Source organism: Chiloscyllium punctatum, chromosome 10 (genome assembly GCF_047496795.1).
Source record: "Chiloscyllium punctatum isolate Juve2018m chromosome 10, sChiPun1.3, whole genome shotgun sequence".
Taxonomy (NCBI): Eukaryota; Metazoa; Chordata; class Chondrichthyes; order Orectolobiformes; family Hemiscylliidae; genus Chiloscyllium; species Chiloscyllium punctatum.
In genome coordinates, this window is record NC_092748.1 from 6,401,552 (window position 1) to 6,417,639 (window position 16,088).

At 37.9% G+C, this 16,088-nt stretch overlaps 1 protein-coding gene across 11 annotated transcripts in view; it reads left to right on the forward strand.

Moving 5' to 3' along the window:
• The window catches only part of hdac4 (histone deacetylase 4), a 497,199-nt gene that overhangs the window by 463,546 nt on the left and 17,565 nt on the right, over positions 1-16,088 (forward strand). For all 11 annotated transcript variants that reach the window (XM_072578375.1, XM_072578377.1, XM_072578374.1 and 8 more), the window contains 2 exons: positions 13,459-13,577; positions 14,271-14,404. In XM_072578375.1, coding sequence (XP_072434476.1) covers positions 13,459-13,577; positions 14,271-14,404 — 253 coding nt within the window. The remainder of the gene's footprint in view (positions 1-13,458; positions 13,578-14,270; positions 14,405-16,088) is intronic.

A 16,088-nucleotide genomic window follows, 5' to 3' on the forward strand; every position in this document is an offset into this window, starting at 1 on the left:
TTGTAGGAAAACAAGTAGGTAGGCAGACACGTTGTAGGTATCTCTGATCTCCAAAGTAGTGTTGAAGATCTCAAGTGTTGGTCTGAGAACACGCATGATGATATGATGAGGCTGGTGTTTTGTTGCTGCTGACATATATGAATGAAGAGTTGAGGAGGATGGTGTCCCAGAGCATGCAGAGTCAAATAGCACAGCAGGTCAGGCAGCATCTGAGGTGCAGGAGAGTTGAAGTTTCGGGCATAAGCCCTTCATTAGGAAGGGCCGATAAAGGGCTTATGCCCCGAAACATCGACTCTGCTGCTCCTCAGATGCTGCCTGAGCTGCTGTGCTTTTCCAGTGCTACATTTTTCAATTCTAATCTCCAGCATCTACAGTCCTCACTTTCTCCCAGAGCATCCAGAGATATTGTGCTGAAGACATGGTTGGATATTCGCAAGGAAAAGCAATCGTGAGTTGTAGCCACCAGGTCCCAACTTTGTCTTACAATTTGGGAAATTGTGCCATTTAGTTTCAGTCGGGGAAGAGAGGAGAATTAGAAGTGGCATATAAGTAAGGTGAGTTGGTTTAACTAATAAGATACAAAATGTATTGAGTAAGGTAGTCTCTACTCAATAACAAGATTCTGATATCACCATTTAGGCTTAAGGGCAAAATCTCAAAACCTTTGGTCAAAAATTAAGATTCTAATTTTTTCATTCTTTCTTTATTTTCCCAGCATTCTTGTCACAAAAGAGGACAAAATTCCTCCCCAATCTCTCTCTTCTGCACAAAGAAAGACAATGCTACAAGGCTATCTCTCCTGGCTAAAAGAAAGTGTAGTTAGGGAACAAAGATTAGTGGGAGCTTTTGGACATGTATTTGGTCCAAGCAGTGGCTAATGAGTGGTTATGTAATGTCAAGGTAGAGATTAACAGATGTTTAGATAGGACAGGACTTAAGAGACACAGGAATAGGGAGTAAAGGTGAATGATCTTACTGAGTGTAGAACTAGGCTCAAAGGACTGAATGGCCTAGACTTGTTGCTATTTTTAATGTTCTTATTAACTTATATAGCACCTTAACTGTGGATAAAAATGTTCCAGAGTTCTTCACAAAGTTGTAATCAAAACATTTGTTTGCAATTAACAAGATTTATTGTTTAATTGGTCAATTCTCTTTCAGCCGAAAAAGAGGTGAACAGATGCAAACTTCCACCTATCTCTTGTGTATTTAAATGAAAATGAAGCTAGCTACATTTGTCTTAAGGGTATGAGACTAGCTAGAGAAGTACAAAGGATGTAAAATTGTTAATGCTTGCAGTTACATTCGTATTTACAAATCTTGAAATGTGAGAAGTTTTTATAGTATATAAGCTTTAAATGTTCAGGGCACCCAAGTCTTACTGCCAAGCAAAATGGCTTGCGGTAAAGGGAATGGAATATACTTTGCTCGTGGAAACATTTGCACCTTTGTTATCTAACAGCATTACTGTACCTGGGGAAAACCAAGAGCAGTATAAGCAGGATCTATTCAGCAAGTGACTGTGAAAATATACATTTAAGGTTTGTCAGTAATGTTGGGGTTTTAATGAGAATTAAAGATGTTTGTCCAGAAAAGGTAGTAATTCCAATTGAGCAAACATAGCATTCTGGCAGCTCACCTTTCCCTTTTAATCTTCTCTTGTGTGTTAAATATTTTCAACTCTTCCCACCAAGTTTCTATTTTTCATTATCCCTGAAAGTGTTGGGGCGCAGTTCCATGGGCACAGTGTCATCCATTGTCACTGTAGATGCCATTATATTTGTGTAAACAGCCTTTAGCAATGGCTATCATGGTTTATTTTTTAATTTATGGGCAAGGAGGCAATACTGCCAAACCTAACCCTGACTTCACTCAATATCCAAATGTGCACAACTCTAATAATATGAAAGCATCAACCCTCAGTGATTTCCACTCGTTGCTTGGGCTGCTAAGGTCAGCTGCAGTAAATCTTGTTGCATCTACACAGATCAGCTTCAGGCTTTGTTTCATCTCTCTAATAATATTGCATATCCGTCTTCACTATAAATAGCTTTCTGGAGTACATGAATCATCCAAGTGTATAAATTACTGATGGAAATTGTTTGCCTTAGTTTGAGTTAGGTTAACACTGTGTTTAGCATTGTTTTACTAACCAGATATTTTGCAGACTACTTAGTCCACGAATATTTGCAAACATCTGCTTTGAAAACCTCCAAGCCAGTGTTCAGATAACAATTCAGAACATGTTAATGCAATTGTTCATGAAAAAAATGCAAGATTTTTATAGCCTCATTTACAAATTGTGTAGGCTAAAAGTGATTCTAATGGAGTTTTTAATCTGTTGCCAAGTTTCTAGGGTGATGCCATGTATTTTGGAGATTTGAAGTTAACATATTTCAGCTAACTTTTTTTTCTGCAAGTTGTTTCACCAATTTCTAGCAAAATAATGCTTTGAAGTGTAGAATTTATAGCACGCACAGGCTTAGGAAGAAATTGCAACAGGTCATATATTCAGCAGTTTGCAGGTCTCTAGAGACAATAGATGCCTTCAAGGCAGCACCTTGTTATTTAGACCTATAGAATGCCACGTTGCATTTGCTGGGGATCAAGCCTAAGATGAAAAAAGATAAGATAATTGGACATAATGAAATCCAGAAGGCACTCAGTTTCACCATGAACTTGGAAGTAGAGTGTAGAATTGAACTTAATTCAAACCAGTCTTGGAAATGCCAAATGCAAGGTCTTTGAAGTTTGTGGGGAATCAGAAGTACTTTACGCTCGATGGTGCTTAAAGATACATGGTTTAACCCTTATAGTGCTGAGTGGAAAACATTCAGAATATAAACATTATTGTCATGAAAATGGATGAAAAATTAAGTACCAGCAGTTTGCTTTTATTAAATTTATACTTCTGTATATAGCACCATGATCAATGACTAAATGCCAGTATGCCAGGAACATTAAGCACTGCTGAAAAAAAGAGATATGCTGCTGAAGCTGTTCTTCTTCACAAATAAAGACAGGATTCCAAGAATACTAAATCTCAAAGAGAACAACAACTTGTGCTTTGTGAGAATTTGCAGATTGATTGGCAAATAGATTCTGGTTGAGGTTTTGCTATGGAGAATGCACCAGGGAACATTTAACTTCCAGCTTTTGTTTAAGTTCAAATCCGACAAGTCAATTCTTATTAATAAAGGCATTGCGGTGGGGAATGCACAAGACAATAGCTGCACCTAAAGCTTTTGTTTAGTTGAAAAAAGGTGCTATGTATAGACATGTTCTTTCTGTCTGGATTGGACAACTCTCTGCATGTGAAATATAAAGTCAGAGTTTTACAGCATTGAAAGAAGTCCTTTGGTCCATCTTGTGTGTGCTGGTCATCAAACATCCATCTATTCTAATCCCATTTTTCAGCACTTGGTTCGAAACCTTGTACACTATGGCATTTCACATTTTCACCTAAACAGTTCTTAAGTATCCTGAGGGTTCTCACTTCTACCATCATTTTTAGGCATAAACAGATCCGCTGCCCTCTGCATAAAAACACTTTTCTACTCATTTTCTCTGAACCTCCAGCTTCTTAACTTTAAACTATGCCTCTTGGTTATTGAGCCCTCAGTAAATAAAATGTGTCCTTCTATTTACTCTATCAATGTTTGCTAGGTACTTTTTTTACCTCAGCCATCTCTCTGGTCTGAGGAAAACTACCCTAGCCGATCTTCAATCAATCCAACACAGGCAACATCCTTTCAAATCTCTTCTGCACCACCTATAGTGTAATCTACGTACTTGATATCGTACCAACACTATAATTCATATACTACGTTGTTAACACGAGGTCAGAAAATAATTCTCAATAATGCAGCAAGCAATGTGTAGTTAGTGCCACTGGTGTGCTTTGAGTTAAAATTCTTCATGAGAAAAGATTGTTAACAACAGCACATCATTCCTTAAGCAGAAAAAGTACATCTGTGAGTAAATGCTGAGAAAAATCAGTCTGACCTGGATTCAAAGCAATAGGCAGGAATTTCATGAGTCCAAAATAGAATTGGTTGCCAAAGGAATAATTGAATCTCCAATTCATGCCACAGCACAATTCGTGTGACAGCATTGCTTGCTTGGTGAAGATGGCATAAAAGGATAAGCCTTAAAATTGTCGTTTTGCAAAGAGAGCAGTTAAATTGTAAGCAATGAAACAATTTACTTGTCTCTGTAGCAGGCAGTTGTTATACTGCACAAGTCTATACATTATGCAAGCATGCACAATTTTTAAGTTAAAATCAAATGCTGCGAATATTCAACAGGTGATGCAGATTTTTAAAGAGAGAATCAGTTAATGTTTCAGGTTGTTCACCTTTCATTGATTTCTGTCAACATTAACCCACCCACCTTTGCCATTTCAATACGACAAATCTTAACACTCATTCTAAGTAGTTGTGCAGGGTTTCTCCAGAGTAGTTCAGACAATACAAATATTCTTATTGTCCTGGATGTAGGTTTGCTCACTGAGTTGGAAGGTTCATTTTCAGACATTTCATCACCATACTAGGTAACATCTTCAGTGAGCCTCCAGACAAAGCACTGCTGGTGTTTCCTGCTTTATATTTATATGTTTGGGTTTCCTTGGGTTGGTGATGTCATTTACTGTGGTGATGTCATATCCTACGGTGATGTCATTTCCTGTTCTTTTTCTCAGGGGGTGGTAAATGGAGTCCAAGTCAATGTGTTTATTGATAGAGTTCCGATTGGAATGCCCCACTTCTAGGAATTTTTGTGCATGTCTGCTTGTCTCTGTTTGGTTCATCCTAGGATGGATGTGTTGTCCCAGTTGAAGTGGTGTACTTCCTTATCTGTATGTAAGGATACTAGTGAGAGTGGTATAATATATAAATAGAAAGCAGGAATCATCAGCAGTGCTTCGCCTGAGGCCCACTGAAGATATTACCTAGTATGGTGCCGAAACATCTGAAAATGAACCTTCTGGCTCAGCGAGCAGACCTACATTCAGAACCTCAACCTGAGCTACAAATCTTCTCAAACCCTCTAATATTCTTACTGTCACAAAGCTTCAAAAAATTGTTCCTTTTCTCAAGGATACTGTGTCTTTGTTTTCAGAGGGGTTGTAAACAGCTCCCGGTTTTGATTAGACTGGTTTGGTACAGAGATGAAAGAGTATTGAGAAGCCTTTTTGTTTATATGTAAACAGATGAGACTTCAAGCCACAGTGGTCATGTTTTAGAAGTGACCTATGTAATGAAAGGGGAGTTATCCGCTCTGGAAGTAAACATTAAGTTTGAGCAGTTCAGTCCAGAACTAGCTAGGAGTTCAGCTGTGTGGAAACAGTCTCTCTCGCTCTCTCTCGCTCTCTCTCGCTCTCTCTCGCTCTCTCTCGCTCTCTCTCGCTCTCTCTCGCTCTCTCTCGCTCTCTCTCGCTCTCTCTCGCTCTCTCTCGCCCTCTCTCGCCCTCTCTCGCCCTCTCTCGCCCTCTCTCGCCCTCTCTCTCTCTCGCTCTCTCTCGCTTTCTCTCGCTCTCTCTCGCGCTCTCGCTCTCTTTCTCTCTCTCCTTCTGTCCTTCTAACTTCATCCTATAAGCACTTGTTCTATTTTTACTGTTTTTTCTTCTGTTCTTTGTGTTTCATTGTGTAATTTTGTGAATAGATGTTTGTCTGTTTTAAAACCTAGCTAACTTCAGGTAATTTTCACTGTACACTTAACAAAACAAACTGCAAAGTTATTGTCTGGGCTGCCTGTTTAAGAATGTTTTGAGTGGTCTGGCCTAGTTCATAACATGGTATCCTCATTCACATTTTATTTAGTTTTCTGCTGACCAGAGGCAGTAGATAGCACTTGTCTCCCAGTAGGCACATTTTGTTTTGCGCTGCTTGTGGCAATACAGTTGATACAGAAGACCCCTGCCAGGATACCAGGCAAAGATGTGCAAGCTCATTTATTTATTTTCACACATCTGGCATTGCATTTTGATTCCAGTATAGTACTAAGCTGACGTGTGGTGCCTGAAAGGTATTTGAAAATTTGTGTGCTGTCATGGCACCATGCACCACTTGCATTCTTCAAATTGTGCTGAAAAGGTATGCCCACTCCATTGCTGGTTTTTGACAAAAGGAAATAAATTATGATTGGACTTTTGAATAGAGCTCCTCCATGACCACACTCATCAGTACATGGTAAATCATTAGCTATTACAGATATTTCTGCCTCCACTCTGGAAGGACTTAAGGCACACACAAGTTAATTGCCACAGTTTCTTCACCACAGGAAAAGAACAAATTAATCTCCAGACATAAATTCTTCCAATGACACTGCTTTTTGCCTCCCCTCTCCCTAAGAACTGCTGTGATGGCTGCTAGCAGCTTACCAGAGACCAGTACAGATTGTGTGTAACCTCTAAGTTAGCAGGTAGTTTGGGGAAGGCAAAAAAAGACCCTGATGACTAGATCTTAAATAATAGTATATATCATTGATGCAAAACATCTTTAATTTTAGAGTTGGTGGCCAGTGAGAGGAAAAATATACTATTTTAATCTGTAGTAAAAGTTGATAACAAAAATAACAGCACCATGTGAACATAAGCTGCTTAGAAAATTGATCTAGGGAGATAGCTATGGGCTACAAGGAAATGGTAATAGAGTTAAACAGATATTTTGCATTAGTCTTCATGGTGGAAAGTACTTCAAATATCTGTTAAGACTGAAGAATACAGAGATGCTTAAGTATCATTATTATCACCAGAGAAATTGTATCAGACAAAATAATGAAGCTAACAGCAGATAAGCTCACTAGCCCTATTGACTTACATCCTAGGATACCAAATTCAAAGTAGCTACAGAGGTAGTACATGCATTGGATGTAATTTTCCAAAAATCCTTGGATTCTGGAGAAGTACTGAAGAATTAGAAAAGTGGAGGATTAGTTTAACACCCGTATGCAAAAAGGGAGGGAGACAAAATGCAGGTAACTGTAGGCCGATAAGCATAACATTTGTTGAAAAAATATTGGATCCAACTATTAAGGAAGTAACAGCACATTTGTAAAATCTTAAAATAATTAGGAATGGCTACCCGAAAGGGAAATATTGTCTGAATAATTTATTAAGAGTTTTTTTTAACAGAAGTCTCAATCAGAGTGGATAGAAGGGAACCACAAGATTTGCTTGGACTTCCAGAAAGCCTTTTGTGAGGTACTAAGTTATGAGAAGAATAAAGGGGTGTTAATGTAAGACTGATATGGAAAGGGTCGTGAATCCCTAAAACTCCTTGCCACAGAGAGCTAAGGGACAGTGTTAGGATAGATGAATTCTTGATCAGTACCGGAATCAAGGATTACAGGGGAAAGGCAGGAAAGTGGACATTAGGACAGGCTTTTCAGCCATGATCTTATTGAATGGCGGAGTAGGCTCAAGGGGCTGAAAAGCTTACTCCTGTTCCTATATTTTATGGTCTAACAATGTCATGAACATTGAAGTGTCTGCTTTATATACCAAACTTAAGTGACTGGATAAAGCTTGTTTAACTACAGGTGGGAGCTGGCTTTGCAACTGTATGCATCCATCCTCACCTTGACCTTGGTGAGACTAATGATATTGTCTTACGTCTCCACTGGTCCACATCTCAATGTTATCCACTCATTGACTTTTGTTTCTTTTCTGTTTTTATTCTCAATTTCTCCTTCAATTGTTGCTAGGACAAGACTGTTGAGTTTTACTTTCCAGAGTCCATATTTGGTCATCTTTCATCCTGAGCTGCTACACTTGATCTAACCCACTCGTTTTCCTGTCCATTCAGCTGATTTTTGGGCATCTTCTGCCACACCCACATTTAAAACATGAGTATTCTTTGCTCATCCTCTTTCTTCAGAATCCGATGCTTGCATCTATAAAGTCTGACACTGAACTAGGTATTTTACTACTTCCTGCTGATGCTTTTGGACTTCCAAAAGCTACTTAATTTGCTGGTTGTGCTTTTTGCAAACTTGGATTTCATTCTTGCATGTAAGGTTGATGTTTATCATCAAACCAAAGTACTTAAATTAGTCAAAAAAACAAAATAAACTGCACAGCTATGCTTGGGACAAATGTTGATTGCAACCTACTTATAATTGCAATGTGGTCCTGTAAATGAACAGATTTGCACTGAGGTGACAATTTAATGCTTGTCTATGCAGGAATTAATTATCTTTTTACGTATGTTGGGTGAGAAAGGTAAGAAATTGTATTGCTAATGAAGTGATCAATAATATACTTTCAATGCAAAGCCATATACAATGAAATAAATTTTGTAGTATAAATATTTTGATTGGACTAAGCTCATAATTGAAATTCCACAATGGTACAATATTTATTTTTCAATATTTTTTAAAGTGAGCAGACCTACACTTCGGTATGGTATTGTTTTTGCAGTGCTTTCTCCATGATTGTTGGATGCAACAGATAGGCTTATAAACCTCTTAAATAGGTATTAGTCATATGATTCAAATAGAACAGTGATGGTCATTCTGTAGCATATGTCCTTTTCATGACCAGATAGGTGCGTGGTATAAAGCTATTCTAAAGTTACTGAAGCCAGTGTACAGTTCTGGAAAGCACACAGTTTCAAAAGTTAAATGTCATTTGCTAGTAGGTTACCAGTGACTAGTGTGACCAATTTACTCCTTTCAGCAATGATGTGTATGAAATACACCCAAGTTATTTTTAAAACTTCTCATATTTTTAATTGCTCCTTCCTTTACGTTTCCCTTTGCCATGTACATTTTTTACAATGAAGGTGAATGAATAGCCCATTTATGTACATCAGTTGAAACGTGGGCAAGAATGGTCTGTGATAATTTGCTGACCCGTGTTTTTTAAAATTTATTTTCTCTTTCTTACCTACCACTCTTCTAATGGAAAAGTATACAGCTATCTACTTGTCACCTGGTCCAGTGGAGTAATATGATTCATTCTGAGCACAATTGATAAATTGTCTGATAAGAGGCATACTGCAAAAGCTTTACATCTTGCAACCCCCTTTCTCATGCAGTATAAATTGTTGCTGTTTGAAATTTGGCATTCTTGTGTGTGTTCTGATGAGTGCAAGACAAAAAGCTTCAACCTTATGTCTCTTTCTTTTCAGCAGCACTCAAATTATTGATTAACAAGCAACTAATTGCTATGTTTTATTTACCATTGAATTGCACAGAATTTAGGGCTTACTATTTTTCCTAAACAAAATACAGATTGGCAGATCCTAAAAGGGTGGGTGGAGGACAGTAGCTTAGTTAATGACATTGTGGGGCTGAGCAAATAACATTTAGATCTAACCTAAGCAAGTATTTTGCACAGAAAGAAGATCATGTTCTTTATCTTGATCTTCTATTTTTCTATCTATTCATTATTCATGAACTTCAAGATTAGGAATAGCAGGCGAGTTAACTTGTTGGGCAAAATAATATTAACATCTTAGTTTCACCACCCAGCAGTGTTTTAAAAAAAACAATAATCCCTTCAGTGATCTTGAATATAATTTTGCACTGAAATCTCAGCTCCTATCCAAATCAGAAAAAGAAACATTTATAATAACTGCTCAAAATACACTTAAATACTTGCAATGAGGTTGGTTTTGTGTAATACCTCTGTTTTTAATGTTTTGTTTCTTTAATATTCTTCACAGCGAAAATCAAATCAGCAAACAACTTTGTTCTAAATAGTCTTTCTTCTGAGCCATACTCCATTTGTTCTTTCATGTGTCCAGTGAAGTTCACACACCAGAAGTTACATAGAGCAAGTTTGTGACCCCCTTTTTGCTGCTGCTTTACTGCTCGTGTCAATAACTATGCGATGAAGCTTTTTAAAAAAAATTTTAGTCTTTCCATTGCCCTTAACATTGTTTTCGTTATGAACACATTACAAATACTCCCTTGTTCTACATTTGCATGTTATGTTCTAATCAACTCCAAGAAGTGCTAAGTGAAGTTCCACAAATGAAACTGATCAAATAACTCAAGGGACAAGTCACAAGTAAGTTATAATCTGTTTAAAGAGTTCACTACTGGCTCCTTCTGTGCAATCTGTGTTTCAAAGGGATACAATTTTTAACACATTTGCTGAATTTTTTGGGTTTTTTTCCCTAACTTGAGCAGGATGGTCCACATCATTTTAAAACAAAGCGTTGGCGCACTTCACGTGACACTAACACAAGTGAAGCCTACCTTTCTGATTCCTTTCCTAGTAAATACAGTCAGTGAGAGAACAGTGCCTCCTTAAATGTCATAGATTTAGAAAAATCTTATTTGATCTAATTATGATAAGGTAAAAGGAATTACAACTAGTACACAATATTGAGATATTGATTCCAGAAATTTATTTTCTATTCTTTCTATTACTGGAAGAACTGGATGACTAATTGAGCTCCTGCCTCACAGTGGCTCATGTTCATCCTCTGGACACTATCCATGATCAGTCTGCATACTGTTTACTTGCCACTAAACAAAGATAGACTTGTTGATTCTGCTAATTTAACTGCTTCAGATTAGTATTACAGTGCAGGTGGTGTAATTACACCTTCAACCTCCAACAGAATTTCTTGCAAACATTGCATTATGTTGTTGAAGCTGTTTTAAATGATGGGTCATTTTGTTGCTTGGTTTAGCATTTCTTCATGAATTGATTAAATTTTCTGAAGTGATGGCTTCGACATGGGCAAGTTATATTTGAATGCCATAAAATTACATCTGAGGTGTTCATTCCAAATATTTATACTTGTTGTTGCATAGAAGATTGTAATTGTACAATTCAGCCAAGGTTCATAGCCTGTTGAAGGAACTACTTCTTGAATTTAGGGATTTGTTTTAAATAAGGCTGATGCTCATGACTGTCTGATTAAATTGACTTTATTATAGCATTGATTTCACAAATATATTTCTTGTTTCTTACCTGGATCAATAGTTCAATCTGTTGTAAGAATATCGCATTGCAGAAACTGCTCTTTCTTCCATTGAAACACATGTACAATCTATTGAAAATGTAACTTTGAACAGAAGCTACTTGGAAGTCCTGTGAATCTCCAATTTAAAGCATATCTGTTTGAGTCCTGTCCAGCACAGTGTTTGGTCAGTTAGTGGCTGACCCAAGTAGCTTAATGACACTGCATTTGATAAAGTATTTTTTCCAACGTGACTGTTTGATCTCGATTTGCAAATGATATTGGGAAGCAACCTCTTAACACTGCAAGACTAGATCTCAAACCAAACGGATGCTTGTGTCATTTCATCTGCTGGTGGTGCACTCTCAGCCCATGAGGTCACACTGTCTTTAATATCACTGCCAGCAATACTGCAGCAAAGTACCTCTATCAAAGAATAAGAGTGATAAAATGAGTAACTTTTACATTTTTAAAATTAATTCAAATCTTGGGATCATTATTTGTTTGCTGCCCAGCTCTAACCCCTCACTGCATCACGCTCACTGCCGTGCTGCCTCATTGTTCACTGTCCCTGAATGCAAAGGAGACAGTGAGGGGTTGGGAGCAGAGATGCCAGTGAAGTAACTAACCGAGTGGCGAATAGGGCACCAAGCAGAGTAGGGAAGTAGAGCACTGAGCAGAGCTGTACGTGGAGTGAGAGTGGCAAGACCTCCTTGGTCATGAGAGGAATGCACGTGTGCATGTGGATAGACTCAGTATTAGTTTCCAGTTCCAGGTATGTTTTGATGACATCAAGAACTTCCTGTTCCATTACGGTGGCAGGCAATAGATGCACTATTTGTTTAAAAAACACACAATCCATGTTAATATCTTTTCACCTGTACCCTGTTAGTTTCTACATTTTTCTTTGAGAAACATATCCTTGGTACTTTTAAGAGCAAAGTGGCTAACAGAATTCACTCTTTCAGTCCATGAGCTCATTAAACTATTTAATTGTACATATTTAACAAATGAGCTGTCCATTTAATATATGCACAGCAATCCTCTCTTTGTTCTAAAGCAATAAATATGTTGTGTGAATAGGTTGAGCTGTGAATTGGTTTAGATCTATGCCTTGCACCACTCGAAGGAAAACCTATGGGGTGGTCAGAATTTGTCACTCTTTCATTACAGTTAATGAAAAGTCCAGCACATAGAAGATGATTGGTTTCTGTAACAGTCGTATGTTTGAAGTGGTTTCACCATAATCTGTAGGTGTCACATATGAAAACATTCAGATGGTTTTCCAGAGTATAATTGCCAGCCACTCCACCCAAAACCTAAACCATCCTCAAACTCTCAACATTTGGGAAGTAATGTTAGTCATTACCTTTGTCTTTATACACACTGTAGTTTTTCAGTCAGTACCCCATAGGTGTAATGGTGGTGTAATGGTATAACATTTGAAATCAGTATTTAGTGTGCCTGTGTTTAATTCAAAATGGTAACTAATTTGGAGGAGGAGTGATCAATGACTGTGACTGAAAGACTTTGGGTGGCATTAGGGATATTTTGTATCATTTTAAAACTTCAAGATTATAAAGGCTTAATAGTAATCACTAGGAATGATATGGATTAAATAATGAACAGATTTGCAATGATGGGTGATGCTGGAAGATCTTTACAAAAATAATTAAATTGATTAGTTAGAAAGTATTTCTTTAAACAGAAATTCAAACAGGATCTTAAGCACTGACAAAATGGGCTAGGGTAATTGTCAGAAAAAAATTAAAATATATGCACATTAAGCAGGAGAGTAAGATCAGCTTAGCTGTCTATGCAGAATGAAGCAGAGTTGGTGAACCAAAGAATCTATTATTATGCTGTAACATCTGAATGTTTTGGTGTGAGATCTTTTGTAAGATCTGGATCTTTCATTTCCAAAGTCCTTCAGTTTTGGATAGAAATTCTAATTGAGTTGAGTTCTCAAATTTGAATCTTCCCCAACTCACTTCCAGAACAAAAGTAAAGACTGTTCATCTTATTCCATATGTTCTCTGATCATAGCCAGACTATAACTACCTGTCTCCTATAATACATATAGATTCAGCCATTTTGCTTCGATGTATGAGGATCCTTAACTTGTTCTGTGCAGCACAGATCGGGATCGAAGCAGAGCTAACTACATTCTCAGACTGCCGTAGCTAAATGTTCATGTTCTTCTATTAGCGCCACTGCAGTGGTCCAGTGACTTCAGTTTAATAAACCTGTTTGAGTTTAAATTGAACAACAGTTTCTTCCTAATGTTAAAAGCCATAAAGGTAGCACTTTGTTTAAAAAAAAGGCTTTTCTCAATATGGAAGTAGTAGAGTCAGCATAAGTTTCATCATAATTTCTGCATTTTAGTGTAAATTGAAACCAAAAATAAACTTAATCTGATAATGTCTTCACTATTGATCTTTTTAATTAGGCACACAGTTATTTTAAACAATAGAGCACCGTAAACATGGGTAATTGTTTATGACAGTTTAAGTAGTATGGTATTTGTTTCTCTTTACAGGACAGTAGTGATGCCCATTGCTAATGAGTTTTCCCCTGATATGGTACTTGTATCCTCTGGATTTGATGCAGTGGAAGGACACCCTGCCCCTCTTGGAGGTTACAAAGTCTCCGCTAAGTGTAAGATTTTTTTCATGACAAATTAAATTGTTTTATTTGAAGTGGGTGGTTTAAATAGAGCACAGTTTTTTTTAACCTTAAGATTTTGACAACCAAATTAGTGACAGTAAATGACCTGTGTTTTCCAGCTCCGAGGGGAGGGAAGGAACATATCAGCACTAATCTTCAAAAGGAGCTTTAAATCCTTCACAGGAGCCATGGGTTTACTGGCTGAGCTGTAAAATAAGTCTTTGTTCGAAAAGTCATAAACAAAGGGTGTATGTTAGAATTTGAGGGTTGAAATAGTAAGAATTTAAAACCATATGGTTAATAGTTTTCTTCATGAGTAGAAATCTTAAGCGTTTCTGAGATATTTGTTTATAATATTCCGTTTGCTGCTTTTGCCTCAGAGCAAATGAGAAGTGGGCATTTTTTTGGAGGCCCTGAGGAAGTAGATGGCATGCCACTTTAGGAAATTCAAAACATTTATCACAAAAAATGCATATATTAAACAGAAGATCAAAAAGGCATGAGCTGAAATAGTAAATTGTATTTATTGAAATTAAACCTGGCTTATATTATACATTTAGTCCCAGTAATCCCTGGTGGCCATTTCAGATGTGATGTAATACTTGAAAACTTTGATCATTCTCCAAGAGTCAAAGTAGGCTTCTGACCTTTGACTTCTCTTGCATTTCCTCTTTCCTGACACAGGTTTTGGCTACCTTACCAAACAGCTGATGGGTCTGGCTGGAGGCCGTGTCGTGCTAGCCCTGGAAGGGGGCCATGATCTCACTGCCATTTGTGATGCCTCAGAAGCATGTGTTTCTGCTTTACTTGGAAATGAGGTAAAACATCAATGCACATTACAAGCTGACAAGTTCAAGAACTCACAGGTGTGGGTTTTGCAACAGATTATGAATGAGATGAAGGCAGACTTCCAAACAAAACGTAATTCTGCAGGACCAGTTCATCAGTAACATAGATCAAATCATTTATCATATCAAACTGCAACAATGAATTTGGAAGAGTCTTCAAAGTTTCTCTCTAAACAAGAGTTCAGCCTTCACATTTCCCTCTTTCATTTTTTTTCCTTGTAAGGTTGAGATTCCCTTTTTTTAAATACATTTTGCCTGCTTCATTAATTTGTCAATGCCCACTACCAATTGCATCCAGTATGTGAGCCTGAAACTGGCTGTACAGAGGTTGGCTCTTCACATCACCAACCCACCCACCCAACTATCACAGACACGCACAAATGCTATGGAGGTGCTCAACCTTTGTAACAGTTCAATTAAGTTAAGCATCCACTCAGCAGTATGATGGTATGCCAGTGTATTGCACATTTTAAGTAGTTCCCCATACATAAGTTTCATGATACAAAACTTCTGTTTGCTCTGAATTTCTGCTGCTGGTGAAATGGATATGCTCCCGTAGGAGAGGTGAGTGCTGTTAGTTAAACTTTAGTGGAGCCTAAACTTATTGCCAGAGCTCTACTAATTTTTTTTGTTTCTACTTCTGCTTTTCTTTTTGCTGCTTGTGGGTCATTCCACACAGTGCATAATTTTGCAGATGGGTGATTAGTGTGGGTCCCTTTGACACTGTAAGTTGCACATAGATGATGGTCTGGATTTTTCACAAGTCAGTTAGTCAGTAGTCCAGAATTGATAGGAGTCGCACATGGAGACACTGCAGAATCCCCAACATAGCACACTCTGAAAGACCTGTCTGGGAAATTGAATATTCCACTGGGCAATTCCTCTATACCTCCAAAAGTCGTAATTTAAATTGGAGAATTCAAATGGTTCTGATGAAATTAAGTAAATTAATCCATTAGGGAAAGTTATTAAATACTAAATGTTGAGTAACTATCAAACTGACCCCTAACTTACATTTCATACCCCAATCCCACTTCCCTCAATACAAACATCCCCAGACCTTGACCTGACCCTCCGCCTTCCCTATCCCAATAGTCAGGAACTGATTTTTCCCACCCACCCCACTGAATCCCTGCCTCGCATTCTGACACCCTGTCAACTTTGCACTTTGCCTCCTACCTAGATGGCACCTTGCTTTCATGGCACCCTACCCAGCTGGCACCCAAACCCGTTCCACACTGGCACCCTTCTCAACTAGCTTCTTACTCACCTGCAACTTATCCCCCTTAACCATCTTGCACCCTCTTCTCCCAGGAACCTAACATCACATTTATTTAACATACTTATCTTTGATAATAGCTGTCTGGACCTTTAAGTGTTAGAATATAGTAGCCTACTGCTGTGAAAAAGGGGACATGGTTTGCCTTCCCTGATAGATCTGCAGTACCAGAGCACGGTCAGAATGAATGTACAACTCAACGTTTCTGAGGGAACCCTGAGCAGAATTCCCTCTCAGAGAATCCACCCCATTAGCTGAGCATTTAATAATAATGAGTTCTTTCTGTCACAGTGCTGAGTGGTTCACCAGTTTACTTGGCGGATTGGAAGTTAAGAAGCCCAATACGGGTAGACATGTTGCCATTTTATGGCACTG